This window comes from Pelodiscus sinensis, chromosome 7, assembly GCF_052426305.1.
Source record: "Pelodiscus sinensis isolate ZL-2025 chromosome 7, ASM5242630v1, whole genome shotgun sequence".
Taxonomy (NCBI): domain Eukaryota; kingdom Metazoa; phylum Chordata; order Testudines; family Trionychidae; genus Pelodiscus; species Pelodiscus sinensis.
The window spans coordinates 64,249,916-64,270,158 of record NC_143058.1 but is presented as its reverse complement, the minus strand read 5'-3'; the positions used below and the strand labels follow the sequence as shown (position 1 = coordinate 64,270,158).

The 20,243-nt window shown below is 44.9% G+C and overlaps 1 protein-coding gene across 1 annotated transcript; it reads left to right on the top strand.

The window, feature by feature from the left end:
• The first annotated feature begins 1,484 nt into the window (after window positions 1-1,484).
• On the top strand, window positions 1,485-19,013 carry COPS8 (COP9 signalosome subunit 8). Its single transcript, XM_075934042.2, has 8 exons — window positions 1,485-1,651; window positions 3,420-3,490; window positions 6,413-6,461; window positions 8,770-8,902; window positions 11,580-11,687; window positions 13,174-13,236; window positions 15,406-15,447; window positions 17,355-19,013. The coding sequence occupies exons 1-8, from the start codon at window positions 1,574-1,576 to the stop codon at window positions 17,432-17,434; spliced, it is 624 nt and encodes a 207-aa protein (XP_075790157.1). The 5' UTR covers window positions 1,485-1,573; the 3' UTR covers window positions 17,435-19,013.
• Window positions 19,014-20,243: the final 1,230 nt, after the last annotated feature.

Sequence of the window (20,243 nt, the reverse complement as noted above, 5' to 3'; positions counted from 1 at the left end):
AACCACCACCACAGCACCTCCTGCTAGACACTTGATGAAATAGCTCAGTTCAGCCCTTTCTGACTAGTGTCTGACCTGTTTGTTCTCCATCTTGCATCAAGACCCACATCCTTCCCAGGCTGCAGAACCCTTCCCTCAGGGTACTGCCCTGCCACAGGGCCCCCACACTCTGGGGTCCTCCCAGTCCCTCATGCCACCTTGCCTCATCAGCCTATTGCCAGTTACCATCTAGCCCCTACCCCTAGGGCCAGCTGCAGCCTGAAATAGCCACACATCATGGGCAAGGAGGTGGGCCTACTGCTGCCCTAGTAGCCTTAGGCCTTGAGAGCAAGGCCTCAGCCTTGGAGCTCCCCTGACTACAGATTCCCCAGCCCAGCTTTGTCAGGTAGCCTTAATTACATCCCTCACCTCCCAGCCCAACACCCCAGCTAGATCATCTCTCTCTCCTCTGTGCCAGGAGCCCTCATTTATACCTCCCTCAGCTGGGCCCTGATTGGCTGACATTGCCACACCTGCCGGCTCCACCCCTCAGCCCTCACCAGAGGCTGAGTTTAACCCTTGCTAGGCCAGTGCAGGGCAGATGCCCTGTCATGCAAGGTGGTGGCCTCTTGCCCCACTCCTCTAAGGGAGTGGGCTGTGCCCATGCCAGCTCATGCTGCCCTCTGTGTAGGTTTCTGCTCATCACTGAGGGGCCACGGGAGCCCTGTTGTTTGGCCTGCCCTGTGACTACGGTGCACACAGATGTAGGGGGACAACTAGACACAATATTAACGGAGCAGCCCCGGGGGCGGGGAACCTTTTTTGGGTCGGGCGCCGTGCACAAGGGGGAGGCAGAACAAGCCGCCCAGTGACGCCCTCCAGTGATGCCCCCCAGTGATGCGCCCTCCTAGTGACACGCCCCCCAGTGATGTGCCCCCCTAGTGACACGCCCCCCAGTGATGCACCCACCCAGTGACATGCCCCCAGTGACACGCCCCCCCAGTGATGCCCCCCAGTGATGCACCCACCCAGTGACACGCCCCCCAGTGATGTGACCCCCTAGTGACACACCCCCAGTGATGCACCCACCCAGTGACACGCCCCCCAGTGATGTGACCCCCTAGTGACACGCCCCCCAGTGATGCGCCCTCCCCCAATGATGCCCCCCCAGTGACGTGCCCTACATCCAGGACTTAGGGGAGCCCAGGGGGTAGGTTTTGGGAGCCCTGGGCCTGAGGCCCCCACCTCTCGTGTAGCCCATCAAAATGCTATGGGGTCCCATGGGGTTGAGGGGAGGAAGAATCCCCCCCCCCCCCCCCGGGCTCTGCCCCTCTGCTGAGCCTGGCAACCAGCTCTCTGCCCCGGGGTCTCAGCAGCCAGCCCCGCCCCTTCCCCGCAGGGCCACGCCCCGCGCTCCGCTCAGAACTCCCCCCTCCCCAGTCCGCCACAGCAGACGAGACAGGCGGGCCAGAGCGGCCCCTTCCCTTTAGCCGTGGGCGGAAGTGCGTCGCCGGCCGGGCCGGGCCGGGCCCGGAAGTGGCGGGTGGCGCGCGCGGAGCCGCCTGCTGAGGGCCGCCGCCGGCCGCGCGGGACGATGCCAGTGGCGGTGATGGCGGACGCCGCCCTCAGCTACCGGAAGCTGCTGGAGCAGTGCGAGACGCAGGAGCTGGAGGTACCGGCGGGGGCAGCCTGGCCCCACGCGCGGACCCGGCCGGGGGCGGGACCCCCCAGTGCCCTGGGATCCTGTCAGCGGGCCGAGCCGGGGGGGCCGCGCTGCTGAGCCGGGGGGGGCACATGGCTCCTGCGGGGGGGGGGACCGCGCTGCTGAGCCGGGGGGGGCACATGGCTCCTGCGGGGGGAGGGGACCGCGCTGCTGAGCTGGGGGGGGCACATGGCTCCTGCGGGGGGGGGACCGCGCTGCTGAGCCGGGGGGGGCACATGGCTCCTGCGGGGGGGGGGAGCGCGCTGCTGAGCTGGGGGGGGCACATGGCTCCTGCGGGGGGGGGGACCGCGCTGCTGAGCTGGGGGGGGCACATGGCTCCTGCGGGGGGGGGACCGCGCTGCTGAGCTGGGGGGGGGGCACATGGCTCCTGCGGGGGGGGGCCGCGCTGCTGAGCTGGGGGAGGGCACATGGCTCCTGCGGGGGGGGGGGACCGCGCTGCTGAGCTGGGGGGGGCACATGGCTCCTGCGGGGGGACCGCGCTGCTGAGCCGGGGGGGGCACATGGCTCCTGCGGGGGGGGGGACCGCGCTGCTGAGCTGGGGGGGGAGGCGCTCCATGGGTCCTGTGGGCGGGGGGGAGGGACAGTGCCCACCCTGCTGAGCCGCGACAGGCCTGGGAGGCATTTGTTGCTGCGGGCGGGGCGGGCCGAGGATGGAGGCGCACTCAGGTGCCCAGGCAGCCTGTGCTAGGCCCTGGAGGCAGAGGAAGTCGGCAGGGGCGAGGGGAAGGGCCCCGGCGGGTTGGTACCTGGCTACAAGGCAAGGAAGCGAAGGGCGCAATACAAGCCCGTTTTCAGAGTGGGGAGAAGTAACTAGGAGGGGTGTAACCGGTTACTAGGACCGATGAGGTGCTGGGCTGCGGCTGCCGGTGGCAATAGGAGGCCTCCAGCCCCAGGGATGGGGCTGCCACTGGCTCCCACTGCTGCAGGAAGCGGGGGAGGTTGCCAGGCACTGGTTAACCCGTATTGCGTCACCCAGTAAGGGCGATGCTTACTAGCTAACTGTTCGCCTCTCTAGTGTCTTGTCAATGTCATTTCTGTACTTAATGTTCTGAATAGCACTAGTGGGAGAGGAGGCTGGCTGGTTTTTGTTCTACTGCGTCCTGAGAGAGCTCAGTGCCATCTCCTCCTAGTTCCTATGAAGTTGTTGGAGCTCAGTGACAGCATACATTTTAGAGGAACCACATGGTAGCTGTAAGTTATCCTGGCGTCAGACCTGTAGAGCAGTGTTTCTCAAACTGTGCTCCAGGGCTCCACGAGACAGCTCCAGGGGCTTCGCAAGGTAAACAAACTGAAAACATCGATAGGTACAACACATACGATCAGTGGACCGCTGGGGCTCCACATAAATTTTTACGCATGTAAAGGGCTCCGGAGCCCAAAAAGTTTGAGAACTGCTGCTGTAGAGCAAACAGGTGACATTTCCTCCTGCATTTCCAGCAGAATACTGCAAGTAGTTCTCTAGTCTCTGTGCATTTCAGCTTGTCAGAACCCTCTCAACAAATCAAGTAGCGGTGTAGTCATTTATATAATTATCACAAAGCCAAACAGAGCATCCGTGTTTCCACTACGGAAAACAACTAATCTTGTGTGATGTGTTAGAATTGTGGGTTCTCTCCAGTTGGAATCAAAGGTGTATGATTAAAAATGTCTTCAATGTCCTTTCTTAACTGTTTAAAATGTGTAATCAAATTAAGTGAGTTGGATTTTTTTTTTTAAGTCACCTGGAGGAATTGCAACGCCCTCAGTTTATGGTCAGCTTTTAGCTCTATACCTGCTGCACAATGACATGTAAGTAGCTATTATTGTCACCCTAAACATTTAAAAAACTTCAGTATCATCTTAGAATTTGACCTATAATTGTCAGCACTGTTTAAAAAAGATTGTGTTGCTAATTGTTTGGTTTTTAAAAGTGCATTTATCTAGTACATGTATGAAAAACAGCAAATTTATAGATAAACTAATGACATTGTAGACAACAAATAGTCTGATAGGACTTTAAAGACTAACAAACATGTACATAAAATTCCAGTAGTCTGGCATCCAATTGTACGGCACTCCCGATAGTACGGCATCAAAATGGCAAGAGCCTAGTGAGTGAGCTTTGGCAAAAAACAAGTCACAAGGCAACAGCTGAACCAAGCAAAACCAGACAGGACTGAGTCAGTCTGCCACTGGCATTGTGTGACGCTGGACAGTGCTTGTGCTACAATAAAAAGGGTTAAAAACACTATATACAGTATATTGTGTGTGTGTGTGTGTGTGTGTAAATATAAATAAATAAAAAACCATTTTATAGTACCACCTGATAGTCCGGCATATCCGATAATCCGGCACCACCTAGGTCCCAAGGGTTCCAGATTATCGGAAGTCTACTGTAGATGGTATCAGAAGTGGGCTGTGCCCACGAAAGCACATGATACCATCTACGTGTTTTGTTAGTCTTTAAAGTGCTGCCAGTCCATTTGTTGTTTTTTAAGTTTATCCTGTACAGACGAACTTGGCTATCACTCTGAAGCTATTGTAGATCTCATAATTCTCTCTTTTCAGCTTGATGATGATGATGATAATAAATGCTATTTCCCAGTAAATTCTTTTTCTCTTTTCACCTGCTCCTTCTTGAAAGCCTGGGAAATCAGACGGATCTTGTAGTGTTCATCTTCCTTGGCTGTGCTGGCTCATGATTGGTAGCTTTCCAGAGTCAGTGGCCAGATCTTTGTTGACATGGCCTCTTTTCATATTCTTTGCAATTAAACCAGAGAAGTTACCTTCTCAAGTACCCTACCTATGGTCTCATGCAATGAAAGAATTAGCTCCTCACGCAGACGTTACCCGGTTCAGTTATGGCTTTATATTGTATTTGGAAACAGTTTGGCAGCTGGTGCAGATCAGGAAGCACAGCTTGTAATTTGCCTTCTTCTGGGAGAGGCTGTATGCTATGCTAGCTGAAGATTCCAAATAATCTGCCAGCGTAGTTCAATGTAATGTGAATTACTGTGATCTGTTCTGGAGATGAGTGTGGAAAACTAGCATAGTCCACATAATAAAGAAAAGATCTCAATCTTCTAGACAATTGTGAATGAAAAAATATTTTTGACCACTACTGGTTACCTAAATATTAGAGGCAATTGGGAGGAAACGAGATCCCCCTGCAGGCTGCAGAGCTGAATAAGCAACTGGTAGGCACTCACAGAAACTGAAAACTAACTGCTACTTTTGATTGTTTTGATGCCTATTCATCAAACAGTAATTTTTTGTCTTGCCTCTGTTACCAACCAGCTGACCCAGAAAGTCTCAATTTGGTTAACACAGGATGAGTTGCTTAATCAGAGTCTTAAATTTGAAAGACTGTATTTAAACAGGGCCTATTTCTTACATTGGTTACACTTCAATCATATTTAATACTTTCTTAATGCTACTGGAAAATCCTGGGAGCTTTTTCAAATGGCCGACAATATAGATACCATCCAAAAGTCTTTGTTTTTCAGCCTTCCACTGTGTACATATGTAATATCACTACATTGATCTGTATTTTTCCTAAGGGTGCATAAGCACAATTAGGAATAATCCTGCTTTCAGACTTTTGAAAGCATTGGTCACATATACAGTTTTAGCATTTTAAGAAATCAGCCTCTACCCATGGACAGCCGAGAGTTAGATCAGAAATTGCGTTATTTCCCTTTACTTACAATGGAAAGTCAGAGAAATATCTTCAATCATTGTGTTTACCATGTGGATAAATGATATCAGCAGGGCTCGACAAATAATACAATCTACTCGCCCATGGCGAGTAGATTGTATTAACCCTGAAGAGCCGGGTTCGGGCAATCTGCGCGTGCGCAGAACGATCTGCACATGTGGTTCGGCGAGCCCTGGATATCAGCATTCTCACCGTTCACAGGAGAGGAGGGTCAGCACAAACTTTTCAGTTAACAGGCTTATAAGTTTTAGTGGGCACTCTAATAAGAAGACATTTTTTTACCTATATTACCAAATATCATCTTGGATCTTTGGGTTGTGCATTTTACATCTTATTTATTTCTTGCTGCTTGTATTTCATTGGGCTGGATAATGATAACAGACTTCTATTTCTCTTTGATGTTATCACAGGCTGCTGTTTGTGTTCACAACATTGCAGAGGAATGTTTTCATTAAACTTCAGTGTCATGACATTCTATCAATTTAGGCTTTGCTAACCCCACATCACTTCATCTGTATCTGACCTACACTGATCCCTTGAAATGTGGGCTTATGGATTCCAATAACATTCCTATTTGAACCTTGTTGTTTCTTTTTAAACTTAATACATGGGCATTTTTTCCTAAGTTATTGCTACGTGACAAATGTCAAAACTTATGTTTTCAAGGCCAAAGTATGAACTTCATATGATCTTTATGGTATCTTTGAACCATACTGGCTTGCAATATGTCCTCTTATTGCAACTATTTGAAAATGACTTTTATAGTTGAATTTTGTATCTCGCTTGATGTAAAACCATTGTATAGCAGATTTTTAGGCATTGAGAGGACATTGTGGATACATAGCATAAGTCAGTGTGTTAGGTTTCTAAACGCTTGATTTAATCACTTCATTAAGTGTAGCATTTGCATCTGATGATACCGTTAATACTATTGTCTTTGCATAGGTTTCGACCAATAAATATTTGACAAACGTAATTGTTAAAGTATTAACTGAGCTTTGTTTTTTTGTTAGGAATAATGCACGATATCTTTGGAAAAGAATTCCTCCTGCTATTAAATCTGTAAGTATGCCTTTCAGTGCAATTTAAGACTGTGCTCCATTCTGTATGTTTAGATGTAAGGGTTTTTCCAAATGTAGCATTTAACATAAATCTCTGCTTTTGGTCTGAAATGTGTGGTTGGTGAATGGCTTAGGCTCATGGTTTTGAGCTCTTCAACCTCTTTGCCAGCAGATGGCACTGACAAGGCATATTAGTCTGTTCCCTCTACTCCTGGAAATCTTCATCGGTCTGCTGCTGCAAAATGTTCTCTTCTGGCTTACTTCCTTTCCAAAATAGTTAGCCTTTCAGGCCACCACCTCAAAATACAGTGGAGATCAGCAATAGTTGTTATTAAAAATCTAGTTCCTCATGACAAAAATTGCCACTGGCAGAAAGAAGAAAAAGTCCCTATTCTGAGTACTGCCAGACATTAAAAGTCAGGCAGATACATGCTGCAGTTGATTCATAATCTCAGCCACCTTTTCCAAAGGTTGAAGTGATGTCTGGGAACACTTTCTGTCACTGTTGGAAGGAGGAGGCTGATAACATCACTGGTTCTTATTTATAATTGTATTTACATGTCAATGTGTCCTCTTCCTGGCATGAATTTCAGAAGTTTCTGCCTGACTTACCACCTAGGCTATAAATTACTGTTCTCCCTGTGATACACTGGAATGAATGAGAGCACTAAGAGAAACATCTCAGAAAAATGTTTAATTTTCCCCTTCCTCTTTGCTCTTCTTAGTACTGTGGTTCTCAACTGGTGGTCCATGGTGACTTTTTCAGTGGTCGACAGGAACATTGTCCAAAGTCACACAGCATGGGTAGGCACCAAAAATCTGTTAGTAAGAAATACATTTCAAACCAAAATGTTTGTTGTCTGCTCTTTTTTATCATGTCTCAAAAAGGAGGTGGTCCATGAAAATTTTTTGCTTGGCCTAGTGGTCTGTGGACTGAAACGAGTTGAGAACCACTGTCTTAGTATAATGAATGGACTTAAAGTAAAACCACCAACAGGAACTAAGCTGAGCATTTTGGGTCTCATGGTTACAGTGATTTATAAGTACCAGAAATGATATTGGAGATAACGTGGCCACGAGCCGTACTGACACGTCATTCCAAAGTATGATTTAGTAACTCTTAGTATCTGGGTTTCTAGATTACAGGTAAATACTGAAAGCCCGGAACTGCTGAATCCATAGTGTAGATTTACTGTCATACCTGGCTTGAATTAGAACCACCTTTTGAGATGAAACAAAAGTCCCTGTCTCCACTTGTTAACAAGGAGGTACTAGTAATTATCCCAGCAGCCTTTGCATTCTCCTCTGACCAGACTCATGGGAGGTGCTTTTCACAATCCTCATGTGCTTTTGTTATTTGAAACAAAATTGATTCTCATTCCTGTTGGACATTTCCAAGAGGTGGGTCGGTCTGTCTTTTTATCCACACTGCTGCCCGTTACTATTCTGTACTGTAGCTATTAGTGGCACATTGCTCTGGAGGCTAATCAGCAAGATCCACTTTCTTGGCCACACAGAAGAATCTTTATTAATTGCTTCCTGCATTTACACAGATGGTTTCTAACTTTATTGCTTTGTTTATATTTGTTAGCATGTTTCTCTCTTTGTACCCTAAATCATCAAAGACCACCTTGGAAAAGTGTGGTATAATTTTGATGTGTATGTTCCTGGCTCCCTTCTGCATTACATTTTTGGGAGGTGAAGGGTAGGGATGTGAAAGGTAAACAGGGAAGCATCACCCTTAAAGGGTAATGCTTAACAGTGCTGGTTAACCAGTGGGGGTTGGAACAGCTCCCCACCTGTCTCCTCCAGTCTCCACAAGACCCACTGCGGACTGGGGCTGTGCCGGGTATCTGGAGAAAACCCCTGTCCATGGTAGTCCTGAGATGGGCCACAGGCAGGGGCTGTTCCAGCAGTGAGGGGGCGTTCCAACTTCAAATTTAACTGGTTAACCAATTACACGGGATTTTTCATCCCTAGTGACGGGGAGGGGTGTTGAAAGATGAAATAGGCAAATAACGTGATACCTGCGTATTTCTTATCTTTGCAGCATTAGCGGCTTTGTCAGTGTAAAAATAATAGATTTGTGTGAACTGGATTGTCACTCTAACGCCAGTATCAGTGATGTATGCGTTACCATACTATTTGAATCTTAAACTCAAGGTTTACTGTGGCGTTTCATCCTAACTGTTACTGTGATGCAGATTTATTCCGAAAGGAATATTTGTACTTTCAGCAAAATGCAATTTGTGGTGGAGTGGTTATGGCAACATATGTGACTTTTTTGGTCGATTGCTTTGTGTCTCTAGGCAAATTCTGAGCTCGGTGGGATTTGGTCAGTAGGACAAAGAATTTGGCAGAGAGATTTTCCAGGAATCTACACAACAATCGGTGCACATCAGTGGTCAGAGAGTATTCAACCAATCATGGAGGCACTGAGAGGTACTAAAATTACTTCTTTGAAAAATATAACACAGCCGAAGGGCAGAGAAGTCCAATTTGCAGGGCTCGATGACCGTGGCGAAAACCCACTTGCCAGCCCCGCACCGTGCATGCGCCAGACCCGCACTACGCATGCCGCTCACCGCCAGTGAACGGGGCAACCAGCTGAAATCTACTTGCCATAGGCAAGTAGATAAACGGATTTGTCGAGCCCTGCCAATTTGAATTTGTTTTGTTGGGGATACAGGACAGTATGCTACCATTACTCTTGATCAAGAGTCTCTGGGAGTTCTATGAGATTGTTTTGACTTGGATTTTTAGTATGTTTATTTGCTGTGGAAACAAGCTTGCTTAGATCACAAATTCCATGAGGCAAAGGCATTCAACTAGGCACTTTGACAATTCTTGATAAATAGAAATAAGTTGAGTTAAATGACTTGTGTTTTCTGCAGTAACTGGGCAAATTCATGTGTGTGTTTAAGTAGATCAGTGAATATTGAAAAATCTGAATCTTGAACATTTTGAAGAAATGTCTTTAACTGTGTAAATTATTTATGATACCTGTTGGTTTCATACACTCAAAATATTTATAGTACTGTTTATAGTACTCCCTGATATTTCCTTTGAAAACAAATGTTTGCCCTGACTCTGCAGTGCTCTATGTGCAAGTAAAATCTCTGCTTATGTAGAACTCATTGCAGAGCTGGGCCTAGTTTTGTTTTTCAAATGAAATATTAATCTGATTATAAACAGAACATTTCCAGTGTAGAGAACCTACTGGTTTCACAAATAACTTCCAGGTATAAAGAAATGTCTTCAAAATGTTCAAGATTTTTTCAGTATTCAATATGTTTGTTGGCTTTTAGCAATATTACCTTGGTTTAACATTATCCTGTTTAAAGGGAAAAAGTATGTTAACAATTTGGGGATGAGATGAAAGTGTTTATTTCAGATTCAGAAACTAGGCAAGTACAGGCAGTCCCCGGGTTACGTACAAGATAGGGACTGTAGGTTTGTTCTTAAGTTGAATTTGTATGTAAGTCGGAACTGGTACATATTGTAGGGGAAACTCTAGCCAAACATTTCTCCAGAGCTCAGTTTTATTCTCCCACACCTCACTTCCCTCAGTCCTTTATTCTCAAGCTGAGGTGTCCGCTGAGAAAAGCTGCTCCGCGTCTCCCTGGTCTGCTGGCGGGGGCGCTAGCTTCGCGTCTCCCTGGTCTGCTGGGGGGAAGCAGCTAGTGTGGGGTTGCCTCACCCCGTTTGTAAGTAGGGATCCGATGTAAGTCGGATCCATGTAACCCGGGGACTGCCTGTATTTCAAACCGGAGTTTAACAGTATTTCAGTACCTACTCCAATGGTGACCAGCTTGGTTGGCTGTGACCCTTAGATGCTACCACAATCTGTGTGCTTAATAATATGTGGAACATAGGGGCTAGATAAATATCTTGCTGATCTAAACATCTACAACTTTAAGATACTGTTAAGATAAGAAGAAAAATGGGTCTAACTGTGAAAAATTGAAATTTATACAGATTATATCCATAAGTTCCTATAACACCACATTGAGGTATCCCTTTGACACAACTTATTAAGAATAAAAACCAGCCTGAAAGATTGTTCCGAGATCATGCCTGATAGATTTCAGATATGAAACTCGGTTAAAAAAAAAATCTTTACAGCAAGACATCAGTTTCAAAATTAGATTTAAAATATTCTTATAAACACAGTGACATACCATAAATAGAATGGCAGCGGGCCTCTTTTGCTGACACATTATAGTCAACTTATTTGCATATCTGGAACATTGGTACTCAAGCTTCTGGTATGACACAGCTTTCCAAATAAGTCCCATCTTACTGGCTTCCACAAGCCTGACTCTGTCTTTAAAATTAATCCTGCAGCTAGCAGGATTCTAAAGAACCTTATTTGAAGTTTGCCTGCTATAAGCAGATATCAGCAAAGGTTCTACTTTTTCTTTTTTTGAAAATTCAAGAGACTTAATGCAGTTTTTTTTTATGGCTAGTAACATGCTGTGTAACACTGATGTGCTAATAGCCTTTCACTGGAAGAGGGCACTAGAGTCTGAAAATATTTTTTTTGCAGGCCATTTCACTGTTCCTTCGCAAAAGCATGAACTCCAATTCATTCTTGTTGCTCATATGGAAACAATTTGATGTAGTGTTTCTTTGGAGAAAGCATCATGTGTCATAAAAATTGAAGACGTGAATCTGTCTTTTATCCAGTCAGTCCCTTATTAAATAATTATATTTATACTTAAATTAGTAATTGAATTTGTATTATTTTGCAGAATTAAAATTTTGCAACTAGTTAGCTGCGAACATTTCAATTTTACTTACAATACAATTGGAAGCATTTTAGCACTTTCTGGTGCTATACCAAAAATGAAGCTGAATTTTCTGATTTCCAGAATGCATAATCCAGATTCCATCATGCTGAACGAGCCTATTCCTGGGGTCAAGAGAAGAGTAACTAGACTTGTACCTACATGCCCTCTGTGCTTAAACATTAACTATTAAGGGTCAGGTTTGGGAGACAGGTGATTTAGCCTTGGTAAATGTGAACCATTAGCGTGAAGCACAAGATTTTCAGAAATGTGGCTCTCCATTGATGACTGTTACAATTGTGTCTTTAAAATTTTGTTCCCTTCAATAGATGCAACTAGGAGACGAGCTTTTGGACTTGTTTCTCAGGCATATACCTCAATAATTGCAGATGATTTTGCAGCCTTTGTTGGACTTCCTGTGGAAGAAGCTGTGAAAGGTAGTTTGCTGTTTTATTTGTTGGATTGTCTTTGAACAGCCCATGTTTGGAGGCTGAGACCAGAATTAAACTGACCAACTGAAGACTCCCATTATTAAATAAAATGGATTTAAGAACGCTTTTTCCTTCCTTACACCAAACAGGAAAAAGGGGCCTCTGTGTTTAGAGAATTCATCACTGTTTGCCTAGCAGATTTTGGTGAAAATGTTTCAAATAAGTTGAAGGAAAACTGGCAATAAAGTTGATCTTTGTGACATTCTAATAGAAGATTTATGCATGTTCCTGATTTTTAACGGAACACGGTTTGACAGCTTGCGTTGGAAGTCTATTCTATAAAAGAAAACCTTTACAAAATTCATAGGGTTTCCATTAATGTAAATCTTTTCTTCTAATTTAAATATTTCAACGCAGTGTTACAATGTAAATATTTCCAACAATTGCTTGAAAATGAGAATCAGAAATGAACACTGATTGGAAGCCCTAATGACATTCCCTGGTCTGTATTTCACTGGATTAAAATAAATGTATGTTAAATAACATTTCAAAAGTATTTCTGTTTTAATAGTCTGTAACACTTGGGGTCCATTTTGCTGAGTAGGTTTCATCCTGCACTGTTCTCTTCCCAATGAGGTCCCACTTCCACTGCTGCTCTTGTAACTCATCTTAAGAGACAGGGTCCTAGAGAAGTACAGCGAAATAAAGTGGGAAGAGGATCCAAAAATAAACATAAGATTGGGTTTATTGTAGAAGGACATGGCCGAGAAGGGAAACAGTAAAAGCAAACTGCTTAATTTTTAGGATTGAAAATGTATTGACTCTCTAGTTCCACCATTTACTAGATTAGGAGCCATAATAAATCTTCCTCCTTTGAAATGGCCAAGGAATTCCATTTTCCTTAGGGGTGTGAGAAGTCTGTGCTCCGAGGGAAAAAAAGAAAGTAAATCTGTGCATCAGCCCGGACTGAATAGTTCCCAGGAGCTATCACTTCTACAAAGGTCATATATTTGCACCACTAAATGTCTCCAGCAGTAAAACTTGTCGTGAGCTCTTCTGAGAAATAATTTTTAAAAAATCATTGCACAGTAGAAGGGTATTCAGACACTTTCCAGTGGGTGGGAATTTTGGATTATTTGTTATTGCTGTCAAACACACGGTATCCTTTCTCCTTCGCTCCTTTCCCCGTAACGGGGCTATCTGTTTTCCTGTAGCTAATCACCTCCTAAATAAACCTAGATGGGGGGAAAAAAAAGTCAATCTAACATGACACTTGCTGTCATCACATTGTTCACTGAGTATGTGTTGTGCCCTATCCCTCGCACTGTGTCTGTATTGTCTAGTTCAACTGTATGCTCTTCAGGGGAGGGACCACGTCTGGGGTGGGTACAGAGCGCATAGCAAATGGAGTCCTGGTAAAAGGCTGGGGCTTTTCAGTGGTGTGGTCATGCATTGTAATAATAGTAATTGTTTCATTCTAATGCACTTTCAGGTGTGTTAGAGCAAGGCTGGCAAGCTGACTCCACCACTCGGATGGTAATGCCTAAAAAGCCAGGTAGGTGGCGCTATTATTCCGTGATGCATTTTGGATCTTGTTTAATATTTCTAGTATTGTATCCTTTGATTTAATTAACATTATGCCTGATATAAGTTGGGTTTGTGTTGTATAACAAGGACATCTTTACTCGAGAGATTAGGGGGAAGGTTGCATGGAGCATACTTTTTGCCAGTGACATTCCGTAAAGATAAATACTAATTGGAAGGAGATCTAGAATGTTGGAGGACTGTATTTGGCATACAAATCAACTGACAAAAGATGCAATACGTGCCGTGCTTTGTTCAAAGAGACAACAAAGAAGCCAGTAAAATTAAAGTCTGTGCAACAGTTGAAATACCTTGGTTCAGTATAGAGCCGTTCTGCAAGTGTAGATGTTAGGAAACGTCTTGAATGGTACTTGGCGTAAATGAAGGGAGTTGATGGGAGTTCTCTGCCAAGTAACCTACAGAGCAATGTATAAAATGATTAGGCCAGCCGCGATGCATGGGTCCGAATGCTGGCCACTAAGGGCGAGAGAAGTACTACTGCTTCATGCTGCTTGGGTAAGACCCAAGTTAATATGCTACGTAATGAAATGGTAGATACTATGATGCTGAAAGTCTTCGTTATGGAAAAGTTGAAGGAGTATTGACTGAGATAGCTGGTTCCTGTGGGAAGATGTGGGTTACATGGGCTATTAATTATGGGACAAAGATGACGAGGAAGACCTAGAAAAAGATGGTTCATGATGCTAAAGGAGGGACATGAAAATTGGTGTCTGCTTGGAATAAGCACCTAATGGAGGTGAAGAACGTGCTAGATGACCTCATTTTTTAATCTAATAAGATTACTTACAACTTACTATTTTTAAACAGTGTTTCAAATACATTTCTGTCCTGGTAGACCTAGAGCAGTGGTCCCCAACGCAGTGCCCGTGGGCGCCATGGTGCCCGCTGAGTGACTCAGGGACAGCCCAAGTCATTCTTGTGCCCCGGGCACGTGGCGCATGCCCGGCTCCTGCCCTGGGCGTGTGGCGCATGCGCGGTGCTGGCCCTGGCGTGCGGCGCCAGCCCCAAGTGCATATTGCATGCACAGCCCCGCCCCTGGGCACATGGCACGTGCACGGCCCCGCCCCTGGACACACAGAGCGTGCACGGCCCCACCCCTGGGTGCCCGGCAACCCTAAAAGGTTGGGGACCACTGACCTAGAGGTTCTGCTTTCCTGTGCCTTGTGATTAAATTGCTGGAATTTGCGGAGTTGAGCCTGCTGAAAACATCTAGGGGAAGTAGCTGATGTAAGAATTGTCTGAACCCACCATTTCCCAACACATGGAGGATTCCCTGAAAACTGACACAAAGTAGATCACCACTAGTTAGCAGCTCCTCGGTTGCCACCAAAAAGTTGCTGCTGTTCAGCAGTTGCTAATAAGCAGAAGGCAGTGTCGTGTGGCTGCAGCTAGAGAAGGAAGCACTGGGATGCGCCCTCCCTGGCTGTAGCTCTGCAACCGTGCAGGCCAGGTGCTGGGCCTTTCTATGAGGGACAGGGGCACTGGGGCCTGTGGAACTGCTCGTTACCTCTCCGGGCAGACACTGCTCTTCTAAATGTCTGAAATACTAGTGTTTAAACAGCACCATGAGGAAGAGGGGTGATCAGATCTGCCAGAATGTATCTTGCTCCCAAAATGTATGCCCACATTTTACAAGTGCAGGAAAACTACTGTCCCAAATGACTCAAGATCTGCTCACCAACTAGAGAATGACTTAACGTATTCCAGACAAGACAATGAAACTCGCTTATCCGGGGTGTCTTGATTAACCTGACGCTAGAACAGGCAGATCCTCAATTTCCTCCCCCCCCACCACCTGGTGATGTGTACAGCAAAGCTGTTTGCAGCCCGCACAGCCTAGAGCATGTAAAAGTGAGTGCTGGGTGGACCTGGACTTCTGTATGAGAGACATGAAATCGACAGGTGGCCAGTCATTTTCAGTCTGTCATTCACTGGGCATAGGCATTTAAAATGTGCAGATTGTATATTGTGCAATACACACGTCTGTGAAAGAAGAGTGACAGCTTTGTGCCTAAGAATGATAAGGTTTGAGACAATTTTGCCTGAGTGTGTAAGAATTTAATTCTTAGCAAAATGGCTCCCTTCACAGATTAACATTTCCATTGCGTTCTTTCTGTAGGTGCACTGGAAGCTTCCTTTAACAGATTTATTCCTTTATCAGGTATTGCCTCATTTTGATTGTTTTAGAAGGTACAATAGAGAGATGTACACCGTTTGCCTTTCTGAAACGCTTCTGTGCCCTTAACGTTCAATATCTATCCCCGCCCCACCGTCCAAGAAATGTCAAATGAAGCAATTCACTCATTCACTCGTCCCTCCCTCCCACAGATAGCTGGGTGAGCGTGAGCACTGTAGCATGCCCAGGAGCCAGTAAAACCCTGGCTAGTTGAGACCAAGTAGAGAGTTGATTCCAAAATAGAAACGCCCTCGGAGAACTGCCAGTTCCCTCTCTTAAACTGTGAAGGATCCAACTCCAGCATCTCAGCTGTGCTTGTCTTAAGGAGAGTTACCTCTCAAGTAGGCATGTCCCAAATGTGGAATTGGCTTTATAGCCTTTGTCATGCAAAAAATGTAGTGTCTTCGGTTTTCCTTCAGATGAAAAATGTGAAGTGGATCTTTGGCTTCCACCTCTTGTTTTATTTTTTTAAAATTAAACTGAAGGCTTCATTATAGATTAAACTGTATCGTTTTTATTGGAGAGGCTGGCACCTAAAGCTCTGTTCTCCATATTGCACAACCAAGTATCCTTAGAATAAATCTGATTTGATAGTTTAACTCGTGCATTATACAATGTCTAAGCGAACTTAAATGTACTGGCGGTGTAGCTTTCCTAGTCAGTGTGAAGTCTCTCTCCCTTTCTGCAAGCATGCTTTTTAAAGGATAGCCTTCTGGTTTCCCTTACCTGGAAGTGGCGCTTCATGTACTTGGGGCGGAGGATTCCTTTTGTACATGCAGGCGAGGTGACTAGCTCCCCAGTGTACCTTTACACTCAGACATTTCAGAAGGAATTACTTCTATATAACACATTGTTTCTCTGCCTTTCCTTCATTTTGACTCTGTGGTCTGTTTTCCTTTCTTCACCCTGCACTCTTTTCCATTTCTCCTAATTATCTATTATTCTTGACAGCCCTTTCTTTATTCTCACTCTGCTCTCCTTCTTGTACCCCTGCGTTTCACTTTCTATCTTCCTTCCATTTTCAGTCACTCTCCCCTCTAACTTGCACTTCACCCTTACTACTGGGTAACTCAGAATACTTGTAGTTTGCACATGTACTGTGGCTGCTTTCTCTTGACAGCCATACAGTGCTTTTCCCACGTTACCGTAAAGAGAGGTGACTCATCAGGTGTGCTCACTGTTGCTGCTTCCAGAGCCTCATGCTGCTCTTTTATAGTTACTGCGGCTCTCAGAGCCCCCATTCCACCCCATTCTTCGCTTTCCAGACTTAGGTGGAGGAAGCTCTACCCCGTGTCAGAGTAGTGGGGTTCGGGATTTTTGCCCTGTGGGAAGGAGAGTCTCAGGCCCCCTGCTCTGCAGCATGTGCCTTCCCCGACCCAGGGCTGAAGCCCCGAGCTCTCACCCAGTTCTCAAACTTCTGAAGTTTATCGTACAGAGGGTCAGTAGTTTTGTTGTAGAGGGAGGCAGAATGCAAGCAGACCTATAGGACCTTTACTGCAGGTGAAGACGCTGCAGGAGTTCTTCCCTTCCCAGTTGTAGCAAACATACACGACATGCTGGAAATGTGGCAGTCCTCAAATATATGCAAATAACACTTGACAAGTGAGGCAGTCTAGAAGTAGCAATAGAGGTATCCTAGCTGATTGTAAGTTTTGTTGCAGATAGGAGTGAGTTACTTGGTACGTCTCACACCCTCCCCCCACAGCACAGCACAAGACTCTTTAGCTGTATCGTTAGTGGGAGTGTCATTTGGTGTAGAGCTGATAAGTAAACAGTCTGAGAAATTTAGTTCACATTTGTCTTTAGTGTCAAGAGAGCAGGGATGGGTGGTGCTGGACTGTGGTTTGCCACCTTAATGTTATTAATACTGTGTGTGTTTCTGTTCTTTGTAGAACCTGCTACAGTTCCACCGATTCCTAATGAACAACAGTTGGCCAGATTGACTGATTATGTGGCTTTTCTTGAAAATTAATGACCCAGTCCTGTGTTCAAGACAGAACCTGGAAACCCTGTGTACTGGCAGTTCTACGTCTAAAATTTACTTTTCTCCTGTTTGTTAAATGTTGCGGCTTCCCCCTCCTGGAATATGTTGATAAGATATACATAGCATATATTTTGTTCCTTTATACGTGTTTTGCTAAAGCAAAGTCAGTAGGTGAAACAATCCTTAACTCCCATAATATTTATCCATTAGGTACACAGCAGTATTACACGTTAAGTTTTATTCTCTTACAATTCGAAGTGAAAAAGGGCATATCTCCATAGACTATTGCAAAGCAGTAAACAGAAGGTAAGCAAAGAGTTTCCATCAGCAAAACAGATGAATGTACTCACTTTGTACTGGTTGGCTTTGATGCTTCCATTGCCGGCAATGGAATACATACCAGAAAATCAGTCACAAATGGATTCAGCATAAAGAGGGGAAAGTTATTCCACCTGCATCTGTAAAAGGAAAGCCTTGAGAAGTACAATACATAGATAGTTGTGAGCCATACGTAACATACACAGGGAATGTTAAGTTACAGTGACTCTCTTGCAAGATTCCTTCCACTTCTGGTGAGACTTTTATAACTGATCACTCTTCTAACCCATTGCTTCTCTGTTTTCGAGTTGTCTTATTTCCCCTGTGACTAGTGTTGAGTGTTCTGTGCAAACTGTTTCTAGGCTGGTGTACTTATGATTTTTTTACTGCAGAGTAATATTTTTAATATACCTGGGGCACCTAGAGATTACACGTCTGAAAGTTGTTTTTCTTGGCGAGGGAGGCAAATGCTCACTTCACTTGCTGTGAGAGAGCGTTTGGTTTTGAAAGGCTTGATTTTTGAAAAGCAGCCATTCTTGGGGCACTCAGACCAATATTTTGCCTTGTAACTTGTTAGAAATTTATGCCAACATTCTGAATACCACCCTAAATCAGAGATCTGCTGAGGATGGCTTCACCAGAAGCAGCTTTTTGCTTGCCTCTTTAGTTTTATGGATGACTATTGTCATTGGAAAGGATTTTAAAAAATGGTCTTCCTTTTGAATAAAAAAATCTGGAAGATGGAATAGAATATGCTGCAACATCAGTTCAAGTAGTATACACCCTATATGCCTGGCTGTATACAGCTAGTAGCACTGCTCTGTTAATTTCTGAATTCAGAATTAACTTTAGCATTGGAAAGGAAACCGCTTACAATCCCTTGCCTCTGATCCTAATGTTTAAAAATGGAAACGGCAAATAGTAGTGCTTTGAGGCCAGCGCATGCCTTTACCGTCTCTCCCTTTCATTTGGTTGTCGCCAACATGTTCAGTGGTTTGTCACTTGAAGATAGCAGGTGCCTGTTATTTGCAGTGGCATTCTCCCAGGGTGTGCTACCTACTGTACATTCTTTAGTTTCGGGTCTGAGGGGAAGGGGTTCTAAACTGTGCACTGTTGCTTTTAGATCCCCTTTGACATGTAACCATTTACTTGCAAAAGATTATTTATTTGAAGCCCATCCAAGTCTTGGATCTCTATAAATATTGATGCAAATATAATTTCCGTAATATTAAAACCTGTTTACACTACACTTGAGTGCCTTATTTGAGTCCCTTCTTTGGAGCATGCATGTTCCAATCTGATGGGCTATGGAGGTTTGGGGTAGTCGGTCGAACTGGGACGCTTGAATGGGCAAGCTGTACGAAGGTTAGTATAGCGCTTTATGCTTATACAGTTAGTTAATGGAGTAAGTGTCCTTTGTACATTCCCACTCATAAGATGCACTGACAGGTGCAGCCTTGAAAGGTAAAATTCTAGCTAGCAACAGCTTTTGGAGCACTGCCTCTTCGTCGTTCCCCCATCCTTCAGTAAACGTTGGGTATTGCGGGCAAGGGAATTAAAGGGTGTGGCTCTCCAATAGGGATGTGAATGGGTAAACTGTTACCCGGTTAAGCGTCACCCAGCACAACAGGCTGGTTAACCAGTTAAACATACGGTTTACTCTTTTTCATAAAGATAAGCTAGTTCCTCATACAACTCAAAGTTTTTGACCCAATATGGTCAGACACCCTATACTCATGAGGATGAAGTTATGTAACCTACTCTGGGTGTTTAGGCCAGAATAAATCACAATCCCAACTGTTGTTTATTGCTGATGAGCACGAGAACCAGGGGAAAGCTGTTTGTGTACAAACTCTTTCAAGCTAGGATGGATTTGTATTCATGTAGTTTATGAATTGGAAGGGTTGTCCCATTCCCCAGGGGGTTAGAACACATTCTACTAGGCTGAGAGCAGCTTTTGTGGCTAAGTGTAAGGCAGCAACAAGGAATCACGAAAGAATCTAGATTTGATGCAAGATTTACCTAAGCCATTCTGCCGTCCCTACTGAATTAGAATCTGTGGTCTGACCATCCCAGGTGAGACTGCTACTTTTTACTCTATCCCAGGAGTGGGGATATGCATGGGACTTTGGAAGGCAAAATGAATGTTACCTGTAACCGAGGTTCTCTGAGATGAACTCTGCATATTCACACACTCTTGAGTCCTACTTACCAGCAGTGTTTTAGGTCTAGTAGTAAGGAGCTGATGTGGGTGGCACACCAGGCCATTTTATCCCCTTGTCCTGGAAAGCTCAAAAGTTATCTGAAGGGAGTGGGCAGGAAGGCAGGTATGTGAGCATGTCAGTGGTGACTGCTTGCTAGGCTGCAGTGTTTCAGGTCAGAGCATCCCAGGAGTGTGAGTATGCAGAATTTGAAGAAACTTGGTTACAAGTAAGTAATCTTCATTAGTTTTATACAGAGACAGTAGGAGTTTAAATCA